The sequence below is a fragment of the Pipistrellus kuhlii genome, unplaced genomic scaffold (assembly GCF_014108245.1).
Source record: "Pipistrellus kuhlii isolate mPipKuh1 unplaced genomic scaffold, mPipKuh1.p scaffold_m20_p_108, whole genome shotgun sequence".
NCBI lineage: Eukaryota > Metazoa > Chordata > Mammalia > Chiroptera > Vespertilionidae > Pipistrellus > Pipistrellus kuhlii.
In genome coordinates this window covers 134,425-154,439 of record NW_023425414.1, presented here as the reverse complement: position 1 = coordinate 154,439, position 20,015 = coordinate 134,425, and the positions used below count along the sequence as shown (strand labels likewise).

Here is a 20,015-nt window from a genome sequence, read left to right as displayed (position 1 = left end):
TGTTTCTCTCTCATGGATGTTTCTAACTCTCTATCCCTCTCTCTTCCTCTCTGTAAAACATCAATAAAATATATTAAAAGTAAATAAATAAATACACCAGCGATGTAGCAAGTAGCATGTTTCCCTGGGCTCTGTGAGCATCCCTAGGGAGGGGGTCATGGGAACCTCCAACCTATCGTGGGTGATCAGAAGCCACACGGGTGACATCCTGGACTGTGGTCGACCTCTGAAGAGGGGGTTGAGGGGGTACAGTCTTGGAGGACTGAGCCTTTAACCTGTGGGATCTGAGAGTGCCCCCAGGTAGACAATGACCGAATGGAGTTCATTGCTTGGTGGCGTGAGGAGGAAGAAAGGATACACGTTGGAATTGCTGTCAGAAGGGAACCCACACAACCAACCGTCTCCTGGAAGTAGAATTGTCATGTGTGGGGACTGTGTGATGGATCTCTGTCCCCGTGTCTACAGAAACAGCAGGTTGGGTTGCCATCACCACCACCCCCAACCCCATCCACCACACTCACCCCCACTCCCCTCAGGGAGGGAGTCACCCTGGGGTGGTTTCACATCAGTTTATTAGACTCCAAAAAAAACGCTCTAATGGATATCCCATTTCTCAAACACCCCCCACCCCTCCCACGGGTGGAGCCTTGAGTCTTCCCAGGTCCTTCCCACCAGGCCCCATTCTTTCTCCTTCCACCTGGGACTCAGGAGTCAGGACCCCACCCCCACCCCCCACCCACGCAGAGTCCAGGACCGAGACCCCCTCATGCCCCCGGGAAACCAGCATTTCAGGCCTCTAGCCCCGCCCCTCCTCTTCAATGACCTCATTTTTAACTTCCCCGTGGAGTTGGTGGACACATCGGGGCTCAGCGGGGCGTGGATGGGCGCCGACACTCCTTCATCCGGTAGGCACACATGTAGAAAATTCCTGTGCGAGAAAAGGTCCCAATGGACGCCCCCCACTCCCTACCCTCCACCCCTCAACCCCCGCCAAGCCCCCTGGGTATCCACAGGATCTGGAGTCTGCCTTCTGTCTGGGTGCTGGGAGCCCACGGGAGATCCCCTATCTTCTTGCCCTGGGGAGTAGGCTTGCTCATCTGGACACTGCCCTCCCCACCCCCCAAGGCCAGGTACCTGCAAAGAAGGTCATGAGCAAGGCCACCCAGCCCAGGATGTACGACCAGGAGAAGCGCCAGTCTCCGAAACGGCGGCCGAAAAAGCTCACGGTGACGCCGGTGTAAATGGCCAAGGCCAGCAGCACAAAAATAGCTGGGGAAGAGCATGGGGTGGACACAGGGATGAAGTTGGGCTTGGAGACTGGGGGGTGGACGTGAGATTGAGGGAAGAGGTAAAGTAAGGTAGGGTAGGGTAGAGGACGGTGGGTGGAGTGGGTGGGTGGGGATCTGGGGAGGACAGGGTTGAGTGGAACGAGGGAGGACAGGTGGACAGGGAGGGGTGGGTGGGGCTGGGATGGAGGTGGGGCGGGGCTGTGCTGTAGAGAATCTGCCTGGTCTTTGTCTCTGCCTCCCAGGGAGGACGTCACATCCTCGGAGCTTCCTGAGTGGGGCGTGTCTTTGCCATTGTGGAGCCTCTGGGATCACACCTGTGGCTGAGCAGGGATGACTCAGGGTGGGAGCTGGTCGCCAGGAAGACCAGCCACCGGAACCGAAAGTTGAGGCTCTGAGCTGGCTGGTTGATATCGGCCACCCTCTGGGGAGGGGAGCGGGGAGGAGGCTGAGTTTGATCACAGGGTCAGTGAGTCAATCACTGGACGCCAAGTGCTGGGAGCTTCCTGGTTGCTGAACAGAACACGAGGGTGTGCGGGGTGGGAAGGGGGGAGAGGGAGGTCCCCTCTCAGGTATCTCCTTCTGCATCTGTTTATTTGGCTGGTCTTGAGTGGATCCTTTATAACAGGGGCGGGGGGGGGGGGGGGAGAGAACTTGTTTTCTGCCAAGGGCCATTTGGTTGTGTATAAATCATTCTCAGGCCATACAAAATTATCAGCTTAAAAACTAGCCTGCTTGCCCTGGCCGGTTTGGCTCAGTGGATAGAGCGTTGGTCTGAGGACTGAAAGGTCCCAGGTTCGATTCTGGTCAAGGGCATGTACCTTGGTTGCAGGCACATCCCCAATGGGGGGTATGCAGGAGGCAACAGATTGATATTTCTAACTCTCTCTCCCTCTCCCTCTCCCTTCCTTTCTGTAAAAAAATCAATAATATATATTTAAAAAGTAGCCTGCTCTGTTTGCTCAAACATGGAATTACCTCACTCCTAATGCCTTGGCAGGGCCAGGCCATGTGATTTTGGGGGCCTTATACATAACGTTTCCCACCCCCCCTTTATAATAAAACTAATTGTTAATTAAGTATAGTGCTTTTCTGAGTTTCGGTGAGCTGTTCTAACAAGATATCCAAGCCCGAGTGGGTCCTGGAAACCCTCAACTTTGAAGCCAGTTGGTCAAGTAACACAGGTGGCTCGGGGGCCCCACTGGCAGCGGAAGGAGGGGCAGTCTTGTTGGGAACCATGGCCTTGAACCTATGGAGTCCTGGGTGTGGGGGTGAGTGTGGGGTCGGGGTCGTGGGCAGCTGGCAGGTAGCTGGCCACCCTGAGCCCTCCCCCTGTGGCAGATGCGAAGGCGTCTCAGAAGGACGTGCTGCCTGAGGCTCAGGCCAGCAACCTGGACAGGTGTGTGGAGCTGGCCTGGTCCCAGGCCTTGCTGCAATCTGCGCCCTCCGTGGCTTCTGCCCGAGGGGACGAGGGAGCTGGCTATGCCAACATCTATGGCAACTACCACCCCCTCTTCAACAAACCTCTGCACTTGGGGGGAGAGGAGACAAGGCTGAGCCCACCACCTTGACCCCAGCACCCTCTGGGAACCCCACCCGCCCCCATCTGGTTGCCCCCCACCTGGCTGCCCCCACCTCGCAATGCCAGAACTGAATTGCAATGTCCGAATAGGAGGAATTGGAAACAGCCTTGGTGTTGGCATTGGTTGTGGGGTTGGGATGAGGGTGGGGATGGGGCTGAGAGTGAGGAGTCTGGGATGAGAATGGTGTTGGGGATGGGGATGGATTGGGGTTGGAGATGGGCAAGGAGGAGGGAGGGAAAGGGAGGAGGGAGGAGGGTCTGTCCACTCACTGGAGGCGAAGAACATGATGCCGGTGGAGAAAGGCCTGGAGAGGCGGGCGAAGGTGGGCTGCTGAGCGAAGGCTAGGATGCCCATGACGATGCCGGCGGAGGCACACAGGGAGGACAGGATCATGAAGGCCCGGGTGGCGTTCCAGTATGCTGTGGGAGCACCCGGCGGTCACTCCCAGGCCACCTCTGCCCTCGGTGGGAAAGCTGCTACCTCTGAGAGCATATCCCTGCCAGAGCTTCTCCTTCACCTCTTAACAAGTGCCCTCCTCTCCACCTGGCAAACTCCTACCCATCCCTCAAAACCCAGTTCCCAAATCCCCTCCTCCAGGAAGCATCCCTTTGCCACTCTCGTATCATCCTCACCCCCGGCTCTGGGTGGTGACTTTATCTGTCTCCCCCTCTGGTCTGATTGCTCCCTGAGGACAGGGACTGGGCTGATTCTATGCCAGGAATACCCCCAGCAAAGATTTGGGTTGCATGGGGCCCGGAGAAATGGTTTCTGGGTAAGTGAGTGAATGAATGATGCTGACTCCCCGTATCGTCCTGCTGATCATTCTTTATCCTCTCTCCCACGGCTCTATTGCATTGCCTTCACTCCGCTGGCTCATATCCGAAAACCCGCCCATTTGTTTGTTTTTAACTTGTTTATTTGGTCTGTCTCTCCCCACGGGATTCTCAGCTCTGTGAGGACCAAGGTCTTGCTTTCTCTTTCACTGCTCTACCCCCAGCACCTTAGGCCTGGCCTGTGACAGATGCTCAATATGCGTGTTGAAGGAAAGGGTGTTGAGCACTGGAAATCATTCTTCTCTCTCCCCATAAAGTGTATACTATGGAACATACTGCATCATCGACAGAGATGTGGTATATTACATACTATATCATATATACACTATACACATATATGTGTATAATATACATTGCAAGAGCCCTCTACTGTGAGTACTATTCTTATCCCCATATTTATAACATACACTGAGTGGCCAGATTATGATGATCTCTGAGCACATAATAATCTGGCCACTCAGTGTATATCCTATATAATAAAAGATTAATATGCAAATTGAACCCTTGACCAGGAGTTCGACCAACAGGCAGGCCGGCCAACTGCCCATGTCCCCTCCCCCTGGCCAGGCTGGCTGGACCCACCCTTGCATGAATTCATGCACCGGGTCTATTGAATTCATGCATGGGTGGGGTCTGGCCAGCCTGACCAGTGGGAGGGGACAAGGGCAGTTGGCTGGCCTGCATGCTAGTCGAACTCCTGGTAGAGGGGACAATTTGCACATTAGCCTTTTATTATATATAGGATATACACTGAGTGGCCAGATTATTATGCGTTCAGAGATCATCATAATCTGGCCACTCAGTGTATATTTTAATATATACATACATACACACACACACCTATATACATAGAGTTATATACATGTATATTACACAGCCTGACACAGAGCAAGTTTAGTACCTCATCCAGTATTTAGCAAATTTAGGGTCTGTCTTGCTGACTTATATCCCCCAGTACCTAACAGGTATTATTTTTTCCCAATTATAGTTGACAATCAATATTACTTTATATTAGTTTGTGGTATACAGCATAGCGGTTAGAGAATTACAGAATTTAAGAAGTAATCCCCCCAGCCAAAACCGGTTTGGCTCAGTGGATAGAGCGTCAGCCTGCAGACTGAAGGGTCCCAGGTTCGATTCCGGTCAAGGGCATGTACCTTGGTTGCGGGCAAATCCCCGATAGGGGGTGTGCAAGAGGCAGCTGATGGATGATTTTCTCTCATCGATGTTTCTAACTCTCTATCCCTCTCTGTAAAAAATCAATAAAATATATATATAAAGTAATCCCCCGATACTTCATGTACCCGCTGGCATCCTACATAATTATCACATTATCGCCGGCCATATTCCCTATGCTGTACTTTACATCCCATATCGACGGGGTACCTACCAACCTGTGCTCCTCAATCCCTTCACCTTGTCACCCCACCCTTTTATGGGGTGACCATCAGCTTATTCTCTGTCTGATCTGTTTATGTTTTGTTTGTTCCTTTATTTTCTCTTTTACTTATTTATTTTTTAATATACTTTATTGACTTTTTACAGAAAGGAAGGGAGAGGGGTAGAGAGCTAGAAACACCGATGTGAGAGAAACATCGACCAGCTGCCTCCTGCACGGGATGTGCCCGCAACCAATGTACGTGCCCTTGACCGGAATCGAACCCGGGACCTTTCAGTCCGCAGACCGATGCTCTATCCACTGAGCCAAACCGGTTTCGGCTGTTTTCTCTTTTAGATTCCACGTATAAGCGGAAACCGCATGGCACTTGTCATTTCCTGACTCATGCCGCTCAGCATATTAATGAACATCGTTCTTGATCCATCGTCAATATTTAGAGAACGTTGTTCTGGCGGCCACGGCCCCACCTGCTGTGCCCGACCTCGACTTGTGTCGGACACGTCCCCTCTCCCCACTGAACCCCTCAATCCACACGTTCTGCCACTGCACTGGGGAGGAATACTGAGACCCCAGCCTCCCCCCGTCCCACGCTCATGACCTTGGCTTGACCCTTTCCTTCTCTGAGCCACAGATGTCTCCACCTGCCCCCGCCCGGCCCCGCCCCCGCCCAGAGCCTCACCCACGCTCTCCGCCTGCAGGTAGCACTTGCTGCCCAGGCAGTACCGCCACAGGCCCTGGTGGGCAAAGGCCCCCGACAGCCGGTACTGCATCCAGTGGTCCGTGGCCGTGGCCACCACCAGGAGGGTGGTCCCCACCCAGGCGCAGAAGAGGCCGCCGCCCATGAAGCTGTACATGGCGATCTGTGGGGAAGGGAGAGACGGGGTCAGGAGCTGGACCCCTGGGTCTGAGGGAGGAGGGGCTGGGGGCCGGAAACCCTGGGTATCAGGGATGACGGATTGGGGTCTGGGCTCCTGGGTCTGAGGGAGGAGGGGCTGGAAGCCTAGACCCCTGGGTCTGAGGGAGGAGGGGCTGGGGGCCTGGGCTCCTGGGTCTGAGGGAGGAGAGGCTGGGGGCCTGGGCTCCTGGGTCTGAGGGAGGAGAGGCTGGGGGCCTGAACCCCTGGGTCTGAGGGAGGAGGGGCTGGGGGCCTGAACCCCTGGGTCTGAGGGAGGAGGGCTGGGGGCCTGGACCCCTGGCTCCTGGGTCTGAGGGAGGAGGAACTAAGGACCTAGACCTCTGGGTCTTGGGGGAGAAAGATGCTGGGGGCCTAAGCCCGGAGGTGGTGTGGCACTGGGGCCCGAAATCCCTGGGGGAAGAGGATGGTGGGGTCCGGACTCCTGGGTCCCGGTGTGAAGGGACTAGCTCTGGCACCTCACCAGGCCCCGGGGAAGGGAAGGAGCTGGAGAACTGGGTGCCTAGGTGTTTGGGGTGGCAGGGCTGTGGGTCCCATGCCCGGTCCCTACCTGAATGGCAGAGCCTGTCCTGAGCCCTCCGTCTGCCTCGGCCCCTCGGAGAGGACTGAGCCGAGCCAGGGTGCTGGCCTCTCTGCTCCCCGGGCTCCCCAAATCCCTTAAGCCTCCCCACACAATGGTCCGGCAGCCCAGCAGCTTCCAGCAGGCAGAAGTGCAGCGGTGGCAGAGGCCCCAATGGAATTCGCTGAAGCAGGAGTCCAGGCCTCCCTCCCTCCCTCCCTGCACCCCCAGGCTCCACCGGCCTCTCCCGGTGACCCCCGACGACCCTCCCCCCGTCACAGGCCTTGCTCACCACACCCACTGGGTGGGCCTGAGCTGCGTAAGCACACACAGAGACGCAAGGCATAGGGACATGCATCCATTTATTGTTCAACCGGGTCCCCCACTCCCAAGGGCGGGAAAGGGGGTGATGTCTGGGAAATACTGAGTGGGGCGGGGGGGGGGGGGGGACGGTGCAGGGAGAGAAATGCTTTGTGGATGAGGTCAGAGGGCACGTCACATTGGGGCCAGGACAGGAAGGACGCTGAGGGTGAGATGGGGTGGAAGACAGGCTGGAATTGGGGCTGAAGCTGAGGATGAAGTGAGGACAGGGTTGGCCTGACGTGGGTGGGGGGTGGGGGTGGGGGGTGAGGATGCAGACGCTGGGAATGAGGGAGACTCAGTAGAGATGGGGACAGAGGCAGGAATGGGCGGGGGGAGGATCGGGGAAAGGGTACTGAGTGGGGGTTGGGATGGGGTTGCAGAGGCCGGTGACTGGCTTTGCGGTTGAGAACCGGGTCAGGGTCAGGGTAGGGAACGAGCTGAGGGCTGTGGCTGCAGGTGGGCGGAGGGCGGGGTGCTGGAATGGGGAGAGGCCCTGGGTATGGGGTGCAAGGTTTGGGGTGCTAAGTCAGGGTCAGGTTTCAGCAGGGGGCCCCCAGGCCTGCTGCTGAGGCCCTGATTTTGGGGGAGGGGGAGCGAGGACGGGGTATCTCTGAAGGGACTGAGGTCCCCCTTGGGCTCCAGGACCTTCTTGGCGACCCTGAGTGGGCCCCGGATGCCCAGATGCCGTCCGGATCCTAGTACTCAATGTCCCAGTCCTCGGTAGCAGGTGGCGTGGCCAGGGGTGGCTCCGGATGCCCTGCTTCCTTCTTCCCCTCCTGGGCAGGCAGTGCTGGGGGTGATGACGGCATCCTGGGAGGGGTCCCGGGGCCAGCCCCGGAGTCCCCTGCCCAGGCCGGCTTGGGCTGCTCAGACCTCCCAAGGCCCCGTGCCCTCCGCCCCCGGTCCCGGCCCCGGCCCCGGCCCCAGCCTGGCCTGGGAGGGACGTCCCAGTCCCCACCCCCCCTGAACAGCCTCCTGGCTTCGGCCTGGGGCCGGGGGTCGGGAGCCTGGGGGTGGCAGGTGCAGGAGGGCAGGGACTGCTGGAGGTTGCGGGCCCCCAGCAAGGCGCTGTGCAGGAGGTAGGACAGGGCGTCCAGGCGGATGGGCACGGTGACCGAGGCCAGGCTCTCGGGGAGCCCCAGGTGTGCCGGGTCTGGGGCGCCCAGGCCTGGGAAGGGCATGGGGGGCCAGGGCCCAGGCCCAGGAGGCGGCAGGTTGTTCCTGGAATGGCAAGAGGGGACAGGTCAGCGGCTCCCACCGTCCACACACCTTGTCCGGGGCAGCCGGGCGGCCTCTCTGCCTGCAGGGGCCCATCTCCCCATCCTGGCTTCTGCGTCCACCTCGGGCGCCCTCACCCCCCTTCGCCCCACCCCCTCTCCTCCCACGCCTCTCTCTCTCTCCTTTCGCAGAGAAATGTTCCCACCCAGCTCACGTTCCCACGCTAACCTCGAGTTTTCCTACCGAAACGTGCCTTTGGGTGGTACCCAAGGTGCCTGTGAAACGGCTGGGTCTGGGACATGTTCAAGAAATGCAGTTATTAATAATAATTATTATTATAATAATAATTATTTTTAAATATATATTTTATTGATTTTTTTTTCAGAGAGGAAGGGAGAGAGGGATAGAGAGTTAGAAACATTGATGAGAAACATCGACCAGCTGCCTCTTGCACACCCTCTACCAGGGATGTGCCCGCAACCAAGGCACATGCCCTTGACCGGAATCAAACCTGGGACCTTTCGGTCCGCAGGCCAACGCTCTATCCACTGAGCCAAACCAGTTTCGGCTAATTATTAATTATTATTACTTCTCCAGTCCTATGGCTGTTCCTGGCATTTTTAAAAATGTATTTTATTGATATTTTCCAGAGAGGAAGGGAGAGGGATAGAGACTTAGAAACATCAAAGAGAGAGAAGCAGCCAGGACCGGTTTGGCTCAGTGGATAAGGCGTCAGCCTGAGGACTGAAAGGTTCCGGGTTCGATTCTGGTCAAGGGCATGTACCTTGGTTGAGGGCACATCCCCAGTAGGGGGTGTGCAAGAGGCAGCTGATCAATGATTCTCTCTCATCAATGTTTCTAACTCTCTGTCCCTCTCTCTTCCTCTCTGTGAAAAATCAATAAAGTATATAAAAAAAAAACAAAAACAAAAACAAAGAGAGAGAAGCATCAATCAGCTGCCTCCTGCACACTCCCCACTGGGTACGTGCCTGCAACCCAGGTACATGTCCTTGACTGGAATTGAACCCGGGACCATTGTGTCCGCAGGCCGCCGACGCTCCATCCACTGAGCCAAACCGGTTAAGGCTGTTCCTGGCATTTTCCATTCTCCTGGTTCATGCTCGACATTTCTCTCCGTCCCAGGAATATCTGTTTCTAGCTCTCTCCCTGGTCCTAAGTATCTTGCTCAGTTCGGTCCCCAAGGTCCTGTTTCTGGACAATGTTGCCTGAAACTTTATTGTTTCTCTGATGCTCTGAGCTGGGGGTGGGGGGAGCGGTCAGTTCACTTCCCTCTGATTTTCTCTGTCCCCTCCCCTCTCCGGGGCCTGTCCTCCCGCGGGAGGTCTTGAGTGTCTCACCCGTCCGGGCCCGTCTCTTCCTTCTGCTGCTCCATCTGCACGAGGGTCCCTCGAGTCTCTTCTAGCACCTTCTGCAGGATTTTTCCAGGGCCAGCGAGGTGGGAGGGGTCCGGGCAGAAAGTGGGCGGGGCTTGTCAGAAGGGGGCGGGGCCTGTAAGGCATGAAGACCCTTGGAAATGATGCGGAGCAGAAGGTAGTTCCTCAAGCAGACCCAGGGGTCTAGACCCCCAGGCCCCCTCCCTCAGACCCAGGAGTCCAGGCCCCTAGCCCCTCCTCCCTCACACCCAGGGGTCCAGGCCCCCAGCACCCCCTTCCTCAGACCTGGGAGCCCAGGCCTCCAGCCCCTCCTCCCTCACACCCAGGGGTCCAGACCCCCAGCCCCTCCTCCCTCACACCCAGGGGTCCAGACCCTCAGCCCCTCCTCCCTCAGACCCAGGGGTCCAGGCCTCCAGCCCCTTCTCCCTCAGACCCAGGGGTCCAGGCCCCCAGCCCCTCATCTCTCAGACCCAGGGGTCCAGGCCCCCAGCCCCTCCTCCCTCAGACCCAGGGGTCCAGGCCCCTCCTTCCTCAGACCCAGGAGTCCAGGCCCCCAGCCCCTCCTGCCTCACACCCAGGGGTCCAGGCCCCCAGCCCCTTCTCCCTGAGACCCAGGGGTCCAGACCCCCAGCCCCTCCTCCCTCAGACCCAGGGGTCCAGGCCCCCAGCCCCTCCTCCCTCAGACCCAGGGGTCCAGGCCCCCAGCCCCTCCTCCCTCAGAGTGGCCAGATTATTATGCGTTCAGAGATCGTGTATATGCAGTACTGTAAATGTATTCCCTCTCCCTTATGATTTCCTGATAACATTTTCTTTTCTTTAGCTTAGTTTACTGTAAGAATACAGTTTATAATGCATATAACATACAAAACATGTGTACTTGTCTTCATTTTTTTATTCCATAAAGTTCCTGGTCAACAGTAGGTTGTACGTGGTTAAGTTTGGAGGGAGTGGAAAGTTACACCCAAGAAAAGTCAACTGCACAGAGGTCAGCACCCCTAATACACACACTGCTCAAGAGTCAGCTAACTGCGTGCTAGCTGGTTTGGCTCAGTGGTTAGAAGGGTCCTGGATCTGATTCCAGTCAAGGGCACACTCCTGGGTTGCAGGCTCAATCCCCATTGGGGGGGGGGGGGTAGGCATGCAAGAGGCATTCAATCAGTGACTCTCTCTCATCATTGATGTTTCTGTCTCTCTCCCTTTTCCTTCCTCTATGAAATCAATTTAAATATATTATATATTATATATACTTTTAATTGTATTTTGGAGGAAGAACTATCAGGACTTGCTGAAGGACTGCTGAGGTGGGTAATGGGGGATCCATGAAGGGGACCCAAGTCCTCAGTCCCTTTGAACATGGCTCTTCAAGAAGAGGTTACAGCATCCCACTTTAAGGATGAGAAATCCCAGATACTAACGTTCACTTTCTGAGTTCGCTAAAATGCTGGCCTTTCGCTGGTGATGCCAAAATGATGCAGAATCGGTATCTGACCTCTGAGGGCTCTCTCAGCCTTAAAGGGTGGGGTGCAGACACAGAGATGGACAAGTGACATTGCAGGATGACCAAGGCCAGGACACCGGGAGGAACTGGGAGTGGTGAGTGCCCCAGGGAAAACAGTGTTGCTTGCAGGCAAAAGGTGGAGGGGGGTGTCAGGGGAAGTGGTTTTAGAGAAAGTGGCCCCATGATCAGTGGCCATGTGTCTGGAATCTAAGGATTCTTATTGCCCTAACTGGTTTGGCTCAGTGGATAGAGCCTCAGCCTAGGGACTCAAGGGTCCTAGGTTCGGTTCCGGTCAAAGGCCATGTACCTTGGTTGCAGGCACATACCCAGTGGGGGGCATGCGGGAGGCAGAAAATAGAATATATTTAAATAATATTTTCATCAAGGAAAGCTTTTGCCCAAGCGGTGGTAGCTCAGTGGTTGAGCGTCTACCGGTGAACCCAGAGATCACGATTCTATTCCCAGTCAAGGGCACATGCCTGGGTTGCGGGTTCGATCCCCAGTGGGGAGCGTGCAGGAGGCAGCCGATAAATGATTCTCATTGATGTTTCTCTCTCCTATCCCTCTCTGAAATCAATAAAAATATATTTAAAAAAAAAAAAAAAGAAGAAGAAGAAGGAGAAGGAAAGCTTTTCTTTCCTGGAGACTATGATGAGGATCTGGGTCCCCATATTTGAACTTTGGGTCTACCCATCGCTTACACCTTATCCCAAAGAGGCAACTTATATGTCTAGACAGGGTTTTGTAACTTCAGGGCTCGAATCGCTGCTGTTTTTACCCAGCACGTTGCTTAGGGTTTTTGAGTCAACGTTTCTTTGCAGAGATAGCGCTTCTGCTCAATTCCAGTTTAAGGGGAGCTCTCCAAGTTTAGGTTTCTCCTACACCTGTGATCAAGGTCTGACTTCTTCAAGTACTCGGTACCTGGTCCTTTAAGGCTCTCCTCCCACGCTGAGAGAGAGGAGGCGGGATCTTACACAGCTGTCTTTCAAAATTGACAGCCCCAGTTCGGAAAAGTGACCAATAAATTCCCGTGTCGCGGTGGGGGGGGCGGGGCGGGGGAGAGGAGTGAAGCTTCCGATTCGCAGGGGACCAACTCGGCCCCGTGCACTCCTTGCGCTGTGATCCAGCGCCCGACAGCGTCCTCGACTCTGATTGACGAGTGAGCTTGAGTGGCGTCCCGCCTCCGCTCTTTGATTGGCCACATTCCTGAGCGCGAGCCTCTTTCTTGCTCTCTGATTGGCTGTCCTCTTTCCGGGTCTGTTTCTCCGGCTGTAACTGACTTTTTTTTTTTTTTTTGCTTTGGCCTCCAGTGGTGGCTGTTGTCTGCTCCGGAAAGGTCTCTTCCGCCGCGCGATCAGATCGATCAGATCGAAGCTGGGAGAGGACGGGGGCCCTGGGCTGGGCTGAGGGGGCATTTCGCCCATGGAGCCCCATTGCCCTTCCCCAGCCTTAGGGCCGACTCCTCCTTTCACCTCCCCCCACCAGGCTTCGTACTGTCAAGGATGCAAGAATTGACCTTTAGGCTCACGGATGCCCCCAAGGCCCCCTTCACTCCACTTCCGGCCCCTCCGGACACCCCGGGGGACCCCGCGCTCTCCCCTGAGCCTTCTCCATTCTTTCAACCCTTCCATCTTGGAGTCCCCTGTCATCTGCTTCCCACCCGCTGGGAGGAAGGGGGGCTCTCCCCTCACTGCTCCCCTTTCAGCCCTTCAAGGCCCAGGGGTCACCTGGAGACTTTGACCCAAGAGTTCTGTCTGCACCCCTTATTTCTAGCGCCCCGGGCCCCTCAGATGACCCGGGGAACCCTGCGGACTCCAAGGAGGGGGTCCCATCCTTCCTGGGGTTTATGCCTCCCCCCATGGCTCCCCTCGTCTAGGCCCTTGAGGATGAAGGTCAGGACCTGCCCCGCTCAGTTCAGCCTTCCCCGTTTCCCTAGTCTTCCTGATCCTTCCTTGGGAAGTCCTAGAACCCTGCTAGGTGTAGAGGGGGGGAGGGGGAGGGAGGATATATTGAGGGCCCCCACTCTTTTAGGGGTCCTCGGCATCCTTCAGTGTCCAGGGCAGGTCTCCAGGGAAATTTCTACCTTTGGATCCATATTCCTTCCCCTTCCTTTTCCCTGTTCTTAGGGTCCAACCCTCACTGCCATTCTCCTCTCCCCTACCCCACTCCCTTTTAATACGTGTTTTATTGACATTTTTGAAATTCAGGAAGTCATCTTTAAGGTCCCCCCCTTCCCCCTTCCTGAGGTCTCTGCCAGCTCCTCCTCTGCCAGGTTCCCTGCCCCTTAGGATCCACCATCTCCTGAAGCTCCTCCCCCATCCCCCACCTCACTGCCAGCTCCTTCACATCCAGATACCCCAGGGCGTCCTTCACAGAAAAGGGGGTCATTCCTGCCCTATGAACCCCAGTCTGCCTACTTAGGGGCTCCCCTGTCACTTCCTCCTCCCTCCACCCTTCACTGTCAAGAGTCCTGCTCAGGGATTATCCTCAGGGCCTCTCCCTCCTTTGGAATTGCCTCTTCCCCCTTAGACAGACATTGAGGGCAATCTATACTGATAAAAGAGTAATATGTAATTAGACTGGAAGACCTTCCAGATGACCTTCCGGATGTCCTTCTGGACAAAACCGGAGGCAGCGGCTGCCTGAGGCTCAGGCAAGCCACGGATGGCAGCTGTGGCTGCCCAAGGACAGTCTGAGGCTCACCTAGGGGGCGATCAGGCCAGCAGGGGAGCCGTTAGGGGCATCAGGTTGGCAGGTAGGCAAGTGGTTAGGAGCCAGTGGTCCCGGATTTCGAGAGGGATGTCCAACTCCCAGTTTAGGCTCGATCCCTGATTGGAGAAAGTGTGTCCAGGCTGAGGGACACCCCTCCATGCACGAATTTCCGGGCCCCTAGTCTTTTTCATAGTTACCCCTGTTGAGGGAGTCAACTTTGGGGCTTCCCCAGGTTTTGAAAATTCCCACACAGCACCTCCCAAACTCGCTAACTGTCCCCTGAGCCACAGAGATCAGAAGTTACCTTCCCCATTCAGAGGGTGACCTTGGCACCACCCTTTGCCTTAGGAGTCTCCCCACCCTAAGCTGACTTCCTCTTTCTTCTTTAACGTCTTTTTATGTGTTTCCGAGAGAGAGAGAGAGAGAGAGAGAGAGAGAGAGAGAGAGAGAGAGGGAGAGAGAGAGAGAGAGAGAGAGAGAGAGATAGAAACATCAAGGATGAGAGAGAATCATTGATTGGCTGCCTCCCGCACGCACGGCCCCTACTGGGGACTGAACCCACACCCTGGGCACATGCCCTTGACCGGAATCGAACCTGGGACCCTTCAGTACCTAGGCCAACACTCTATGCATTGAGCCAAACCAGCCAGTGCTGATCCTTCTTCCTCTTATACCGACCTCCTCACCCTCGTGGAAGGACCTACATCCTCTATTCCAGTGATCCTCAACCTTCCTAATGCCACGACCCTTTAACACAGTTCATCATGTTGTGGTGACCCCCAACCATAAAATTATTTATAAAATTACAAGTTGCTACTTTGTAACTGTAATTTTGCTACCGTTAATCGCAATGCAAATATCTGTGTTTTCCGATGGTCTTAGGCAACCCTGCTAGGCGACCCACAGGTTGAGAACAGCTGCTGTAGAGCTTAAGACCATCGGAAAACACAGATATTTGCATTATGATTCATAACAGTAGCAAAATTACAGTTATAAAGTAGCAACGAAAATAATTTTATGGTTGGGGGTCACCACAACATGAGGAACTGTATTAAAGAGCTGGGGCGTTAGGAAGTTTGAGAACCACTGCTCTAGACCAAAAGGTTCCTTTCAAGTCCTCTCTCTAGGATTCTCCACCAGCTTTCCTCCTTCTCCAGTCGCTATCCTAAGGCCCCCCCCCTTTTTTTTCTCAGTCCCCCCCATCATCGATGCTCACTCTCAGGCACCCTTGGGTTATATTCAGCATCCAGGCCACCAGCCTTAGGCTAATATGTGCATCCTCCTGTTGTAGGCAGACAGACAAACAGACAGACAGGAGAAGAGCAAGGACGATGGGTACCGGTCACCTAGGTGGGAAGCCCCAGGTGCCTAGCAACGGACAATTGATGGCAAGGCAGGATCTTGTCCCCCCAAGGTGACCTTTTCTCCCCCAGAAGATTGCTGGTCAGAAGGTTTGGACTCCCCCGACCTTAACTCCCTAGAGATGACATCTGGACTCAAGTTGTAGTTCAGCTCCAGGCCCAGCATAAGTAACAAACACAGCCACGGGTGAGGTCAGGGGCAGCTGCACGGAATAATGACCTCATGTACTGGTGCCAGCCAATCAGTGTAGAGACCACAACCCTGAATGGACACACCTGGAAAGCGAGGAATATTCTAGAATATTCTACTGAGCTCTTCCCCTGGGACCTCCCCTGAAACCTCCACCTTAAAACCCTCAGGATGAGGACTGAGGGGACTCTCCCTCCCAGGAGCATGCACTTGCCTTCCCCCTTCTCCCTTCCCCTCTGATTCCCCCTCCCTCCCCAAGCACCTTACCATGAGCTCCCTCACTCCCAAGCTCCAAAGGCCCTTCCTTGGCCTCTGTAACCCATTTCCTAAGCCCATTTCTTCCAAGAGTTAACTTTTCCTGTCTCTGTCATTTACCTAGCAAACGTTCTCTGGCAGTTTGGGCCTGGACTCTGAATCCTGCCCTCGCCAGAACCCAAGTACGGAGGTTGCTGAACCCAGGTTGGTTCTGACCCCACCGGGTCAGACACCTTGGTGCCACTCCCACCGCCTACATCATGCCCTCACCAGCATAACATCCTGTGCTCTCTCCCCCTTTCCGCACATCTGGGGCTGCCCGCTCCTGCCCTCGCAAACACCTTCACCAGAATCGACTTTGGGAGTCCCCCTCAGGGACCTTCTCACATCCATCACACACAGAAGCCCCTCCTCATCCCCCGTGGCTTCAGGATTCCTGAGCCCCTCTTAACTCCTTCCCCCACGTGAGAAGGCCCCGCCTCTTAGACCTTCCCAGCTGCCAGACTCCCAGTCCAGCTTCCATAGCCTTCGGCCAGCTATCACTGCTCAGACCCATCGCCACCTGGAGCCGTGGAGCTGGGTGGTTTTGCCCACAACCCAGAAAATGGCCAGGGTACTTGGCAAGGTTGCTGGGATGAGTGTGAGGTTAGAGGTCAGGTTTGTGGACTGAGGTCTGTGCTGAAATGAGTCCCCTTAGGTTTAGGTGGCTACTGTGGATGGTCTTCAGACTCTTTGAAATCAAGGACTTGCCAGAAGTGTCTGCTAAACATGGCAGTGGGAGTCTGGAGGCCAGACAGTCCCCATGGCATGTCCACTTGCATGATTTCATTTAACTCCTCATCTTTGAAAAGGAGATCAGTATATTTTCTATTCCTGTCATCTTGTGGCACGGTAAAGTTCACTCCTCGTGGCGTACAGTTCCGAGTTTTGGCGAATGCATACGGCTGTGTGACCGTGACCACAAACAAGACACAGGACATCCTGTCATCCCTCAAACGCTCTTGCCCTGACCCTTTGTCAGAATCCCTTCTAATAAAACACCCAGCGCCTTTCTGGAGGACCACCTGGCCTTGTCTAGCAATGCTGGGAGGACACAGCCCCTTAGACCTGAGATGGCGATTGCCAAGGGGTCACCGATGGGCAGATCAGTGCCCTCGCCTTTTACTGACCAATGAGAAGTGGCTCAGAGAAGTGACTCATGTCCTATTGGCAAACATACAGCAAAACCAGCCAGGGCTACACCTGTGATTGTGACTTATTTTTCTTCCACACACTGCATTCCAGAACTAGTGGTGGTGGTGGTGATCCTATATGTATGCAAATTGACCCTCACACCTTCACAAGATGGCTGCCTACGACCAGGCTGGCAGGGGGGTTAGTGAGCAATGACCAAACAACTGAAGAAGCAGGCTGCATGGGGCAACTAGGCCTGTGGAGGGGTTAGTGAAGGACGACCAAATGACTGAACAGTAGGCTGCATGGAGCAACCAGGCTGGCCGGGGGAGGCAGTTAGGGGCAACCAGACCAGCAGAGGGGGGCAGTTGGGGGCAATTAGGCTGGCAGGGGGTACAGTGAGAGGCGACCAGGCCAGGAGGCAGGGTAGTTAGGGACAATCAGGCTGGCAGAGGAGGGCAGTTGGGGGCAACCAGGCTGAGGGGGTAGGCAGTAAGGGGTGACTAGGCAGGCAGGCATATGAGTGATTAGGAGCCAGTGGTCCAAGGAGAGGGTGTAGGCTGAGCTGAGGGGACCCAAGCACTTTTATCTACTTCATTCACAACAGCCCTAATAGGTATTATTATTATTCTCATTTTACAGAGGAGGAAACTAAATCATGGGGAGGTTAATGACTTGCCCAAGGTCATACAACTGCATGTATGGCTTTTCTGTGTGTGTGTGTGTGTGTGTGTGTGTGTGTGTGTTAAAATTGTTATAAGAGTTTATTTGAGCCGACAAATGCCTGGGAGCAAGATCTCAAATACCCTAGTGTCTGGCCTCTCTTAGCTGCTCTGGCTGTGTATTTTCTTAGGTTTGACTTCTTGAAGACAGTGAAGGAATTCTAAATGGATGAATTAGGTGGAAATCCACCTGTGTAAGGGGGGTCCTCCGGTGATGGCTTCCGGAGAGGATTGAGAGCAGTGTCGGGGGATTTGGGACAGGGTACCTGTAATTCAGGGTAAAAAAAAAAAAATTAAGCCTGAGGACTTCTCAGTGCACATTTCTGGCCAATGCTCAACTCGCTGAGCCACAGCGGCCGGGGCTCCTCCTGGCTTTTGTCCTTTATAACAAACCTGTAACCATGGGCAATGCTTTCCTGGGTTCTCTGAGTCACAATGGCAAAAGATTGAACCTGAGAAGGTCACGGGGACCTCTGAGTCTGTAGCTCTTTGGCCGGAGGTGTTGGTGGCCTGGGATCTCTGAGCCTGTGGCTGGAGCTGATGTGGGTGAAGAGGAAGTACAGCCCACACCCCACAGCCCAGCGTGGTTGGAACGTGTGAGTCAAGTGGGCCCCGAGGAGGGTGGCTGGTCTCAGCCTCCTGGAGGGCCTCTCACCCAGGAGGGCAGCAGGAGGCTGGGAGGTGTGTGCCGGTGGTGAAATGTGTGTGTGAAGGTCCTGGCTTATGCAATAACGACTTGGGACTTGGCGGGAAGGAGGTGTGTTGTTGTCCAGTACTCTCAGGGAAAGGCAGTGCGGTGTGTCGACGGGAAGGACAAAAGAGACAAAATGAATAAACACTACCAGGTCCAGAGTGGGAAGACTCAGCTCTGATTTTCTGCATTGCCAGATACCCTCTATAACCAGTTATCAGAGACTATCAACTCCTGGAAAGGGCCCCCTGGGAAGGCATATGGACATTCTTTAAATTGTTGTCACCTGAGTCCCAGTGACTGGCAGAGCCAAGTCTCAGATATACCCTCCCCAAGAAGGCAGAGTGGTATCAGTACTGACATTTTACCTTTGTCCAGGTTTTGATATGTAAATCCAGACAAGCACCAGGAATGCTAGGGGCCTACTCAAGAATGCAAATAAGCTCCTTTGATCCTAAGTTTTGGTGATACTTCCTGGTATTTGGGGGTGTAAAATAAATGCACTGCATGGGCTCAGGGTCCTGTCCCTCCTTCAGAGTGGCAGCATCCCACCGGGTCCCAGCTTGCTTCTATTTCTTTTTTTTTCTTTTTTAATATATCTTATTGATTTTCCTACAGAGAGGAAGGGAGCAGAATAGAGAGTTAGAAACTTTGATGAGAGAGAAACATTGATCAGCTGCCCCCTGCACACCTCCTACTGGGGATGTGCCTGCAACCAAGGTGCATGCCCTTGACCCAAATCGAACCTGGGACCTTTCAGTCCACAGGCTGATGCTCTATCCACTGAGCCAAACCGGTTAGGGCTTGCTTCTACTTCTGTATCTTGCTTTTTTTCTTTTATTTCTTAATCCCCAGCTCCTCCACTCAGGAACCAAAACCTGTTCCTTTTCCATGCTGGATGCGGAAAAAAGAGAAACTTCCCACAAACTTCGGGAAATATAACTATGAAACAGCTCTATATTTCTGTTTGTTTGTTTGTTTAACCCTACCCAAGGGTATTTTTTTTCCATTGATTTTTGGAGAGAGTGGAAGAAAGATGGTCAGACACAGAGAAATATGATGTGAGAAAAACAGCATCGATTGGGTGCCTCCTGCACACACCCCAGGGAGGAGCCTGCAACCCAGGCACATGCCCTTGACTGGGATCAAACCCAGGACCCTTCTGTCTGCAAGCCAACACTCTATCCACCTGGCCAGTTCCATATTTCTGCTTACCAACTCATTTATGTTCTGTTAAAACTTTCCCCCCCACCCCCCTAATAGTGTCTTGGACATTCTGTAACTTTCCAGTCAGTTCTGATAACAAAAATCAGCCTGATCTGCCCTGGCTGGTTTGGCTCGGTGGTTAGAGCATACGTCTGCAGACTGAAGGGTCCCAGGTTCCATCTGGACAAGGGCACATGCCTGGGTTGCAGGCTCAATCCTCAGCAGGAGGCAGCCAACCAATGATTCTCTCTCATCATCGATGTTTCTCTCTCTCCCTCTCCCTTTCTCTCTGAAATCAACAAAAGTATATTTTTAATAAATCAGCCTGATCTTACACCTTCAATTCCAATGTGGCTTAAATCCCAACATCCCTCCTCTCCATCCTGCAAGGTTGGTCTCTGCCCCAGGTTCCCGGCAGAGAGGGCTCCTGCAACCTCATCATTTCCTCAATGACAGGAGTGTCTTCTGTTCTAATGAGGTGACTGGGTGGGCTCCTGGACGGAGGCTGGTCTCCAAAAAGACCAAGCCATAGAGTTCCATAGAAGCCTGGGACTCTCTCCCCTCCGGGGAAGGGAGCGAGGCTGGATATGGAGTAAAGGATGCATCATACCTACATGATGAAGCCTCCATAAAAATCTCAAACTAGCCAAAACCGGTTT

General features: G+C 54.4%; 2 protein-coding genes across 2 annotated transcripts; both read right to left on the bottom strand.

Annotated features, from left to right (window-relative positions):
- Positions 1-350: 350 nt before the first annotated feature.
- On the bottom strand, positions 351-6,696 carry LIM2 (lens intrinsic membrane protein 2). Its single transcript, XM_036430373.2, has 5 exons — positions 6,565-6,696; positions 5,781-5,961; positions 3,139-3,288; positions 1,135-1,269; positions 351-928 (listed from the first exon to the last, which is right to left on the bottom strand). The coding sequence occupies exons 2-5, from the start codon at positions 5,953-5,955 to the stop codon at positions 867-869; spliced, it is 522 nt and encodes a 173-aa protein (XP_036286266.1). The 5' UTR covers positions 5,956-5,961; positions 6,565-6,696; the 3' UTR covers positions 351-866.
- A 739-nt stretch (positions 6,697-7,435) lies between these two features.
- Positions 7,436-13,434, bottom strand: CUNH19orf84 (chromosome unknown C19orf84 homolog). The gene is made up of 3 exons (XM_036430372.2): positions 13,378-13,434; positions 9,513-9,583; positions 7,436-8,157 (listed from the first exon to the last, which is right to left on the bottom strand). The coding sequence occupies exons 1-3, from the start codon at positions 13,432-13,434 to the stop codon at positions 7,632-7,634; spliced, it is 654 nt and encodes a 217-aa protein (XP_036286265.2). The 3' UTR covers positions 7,436-7,631.
- Positions 13,435-20,015: the final 6,581 nt, after the last annotated feature.

What these genes read in the sequence shown, in the direction of transcription:
- LIM2 (XM_036430373.2), bottom strand. Translation starts at nt 5,955, where the DNA reads ATGTACAGCTTCATGGGCGGCGGCCTCTTCTGCGCCTGGGTGGGGACC. An exon ending in CCTGCAGGCGGAGAGCGTGG is followed by an intron (nt 3,289 to 5,780) that starts GTGAGGCTCTGG and finishes GTGCTCCCACAG; the next exon opens with CATACTGGAACGCCACCCGG. An exon ending in GCTCATGACCTTCTTTGCAG is followed by an intron (nt 929 to 1,134) that starts GTACCTGGCCTT and finishes TTTCTCGCACAG; the next exon opens with GAATTTTCTACATGTGTGCC.
- CUNH19orf84 (XM_036430372.2), bottom strand. Translation starts at nt 13,434, where the DNA reads ATGACCCCCTTTTCTGTGAAGGACGCCCTGGGGTATCTGGATGTGAAG. An exon ending in TGGATGTGAAGGAGCTGGCA is followed by an intron (nt 9,584 to 13,377) that starts GTGAGGTGGGGG and finishes AAAATCCTGCAG; the next exon opens with AAGGTGCTAGAAGAGACTCG. An exon ending in GAAGAGACGGGCCCGGACGG is followed by an intron (nt 8,158 to 9,512) that starts GTGAGACACTCA and finishes TTGCCATTCCAG; the next exon opens with GAACAACCTGCCGCCTCCTG.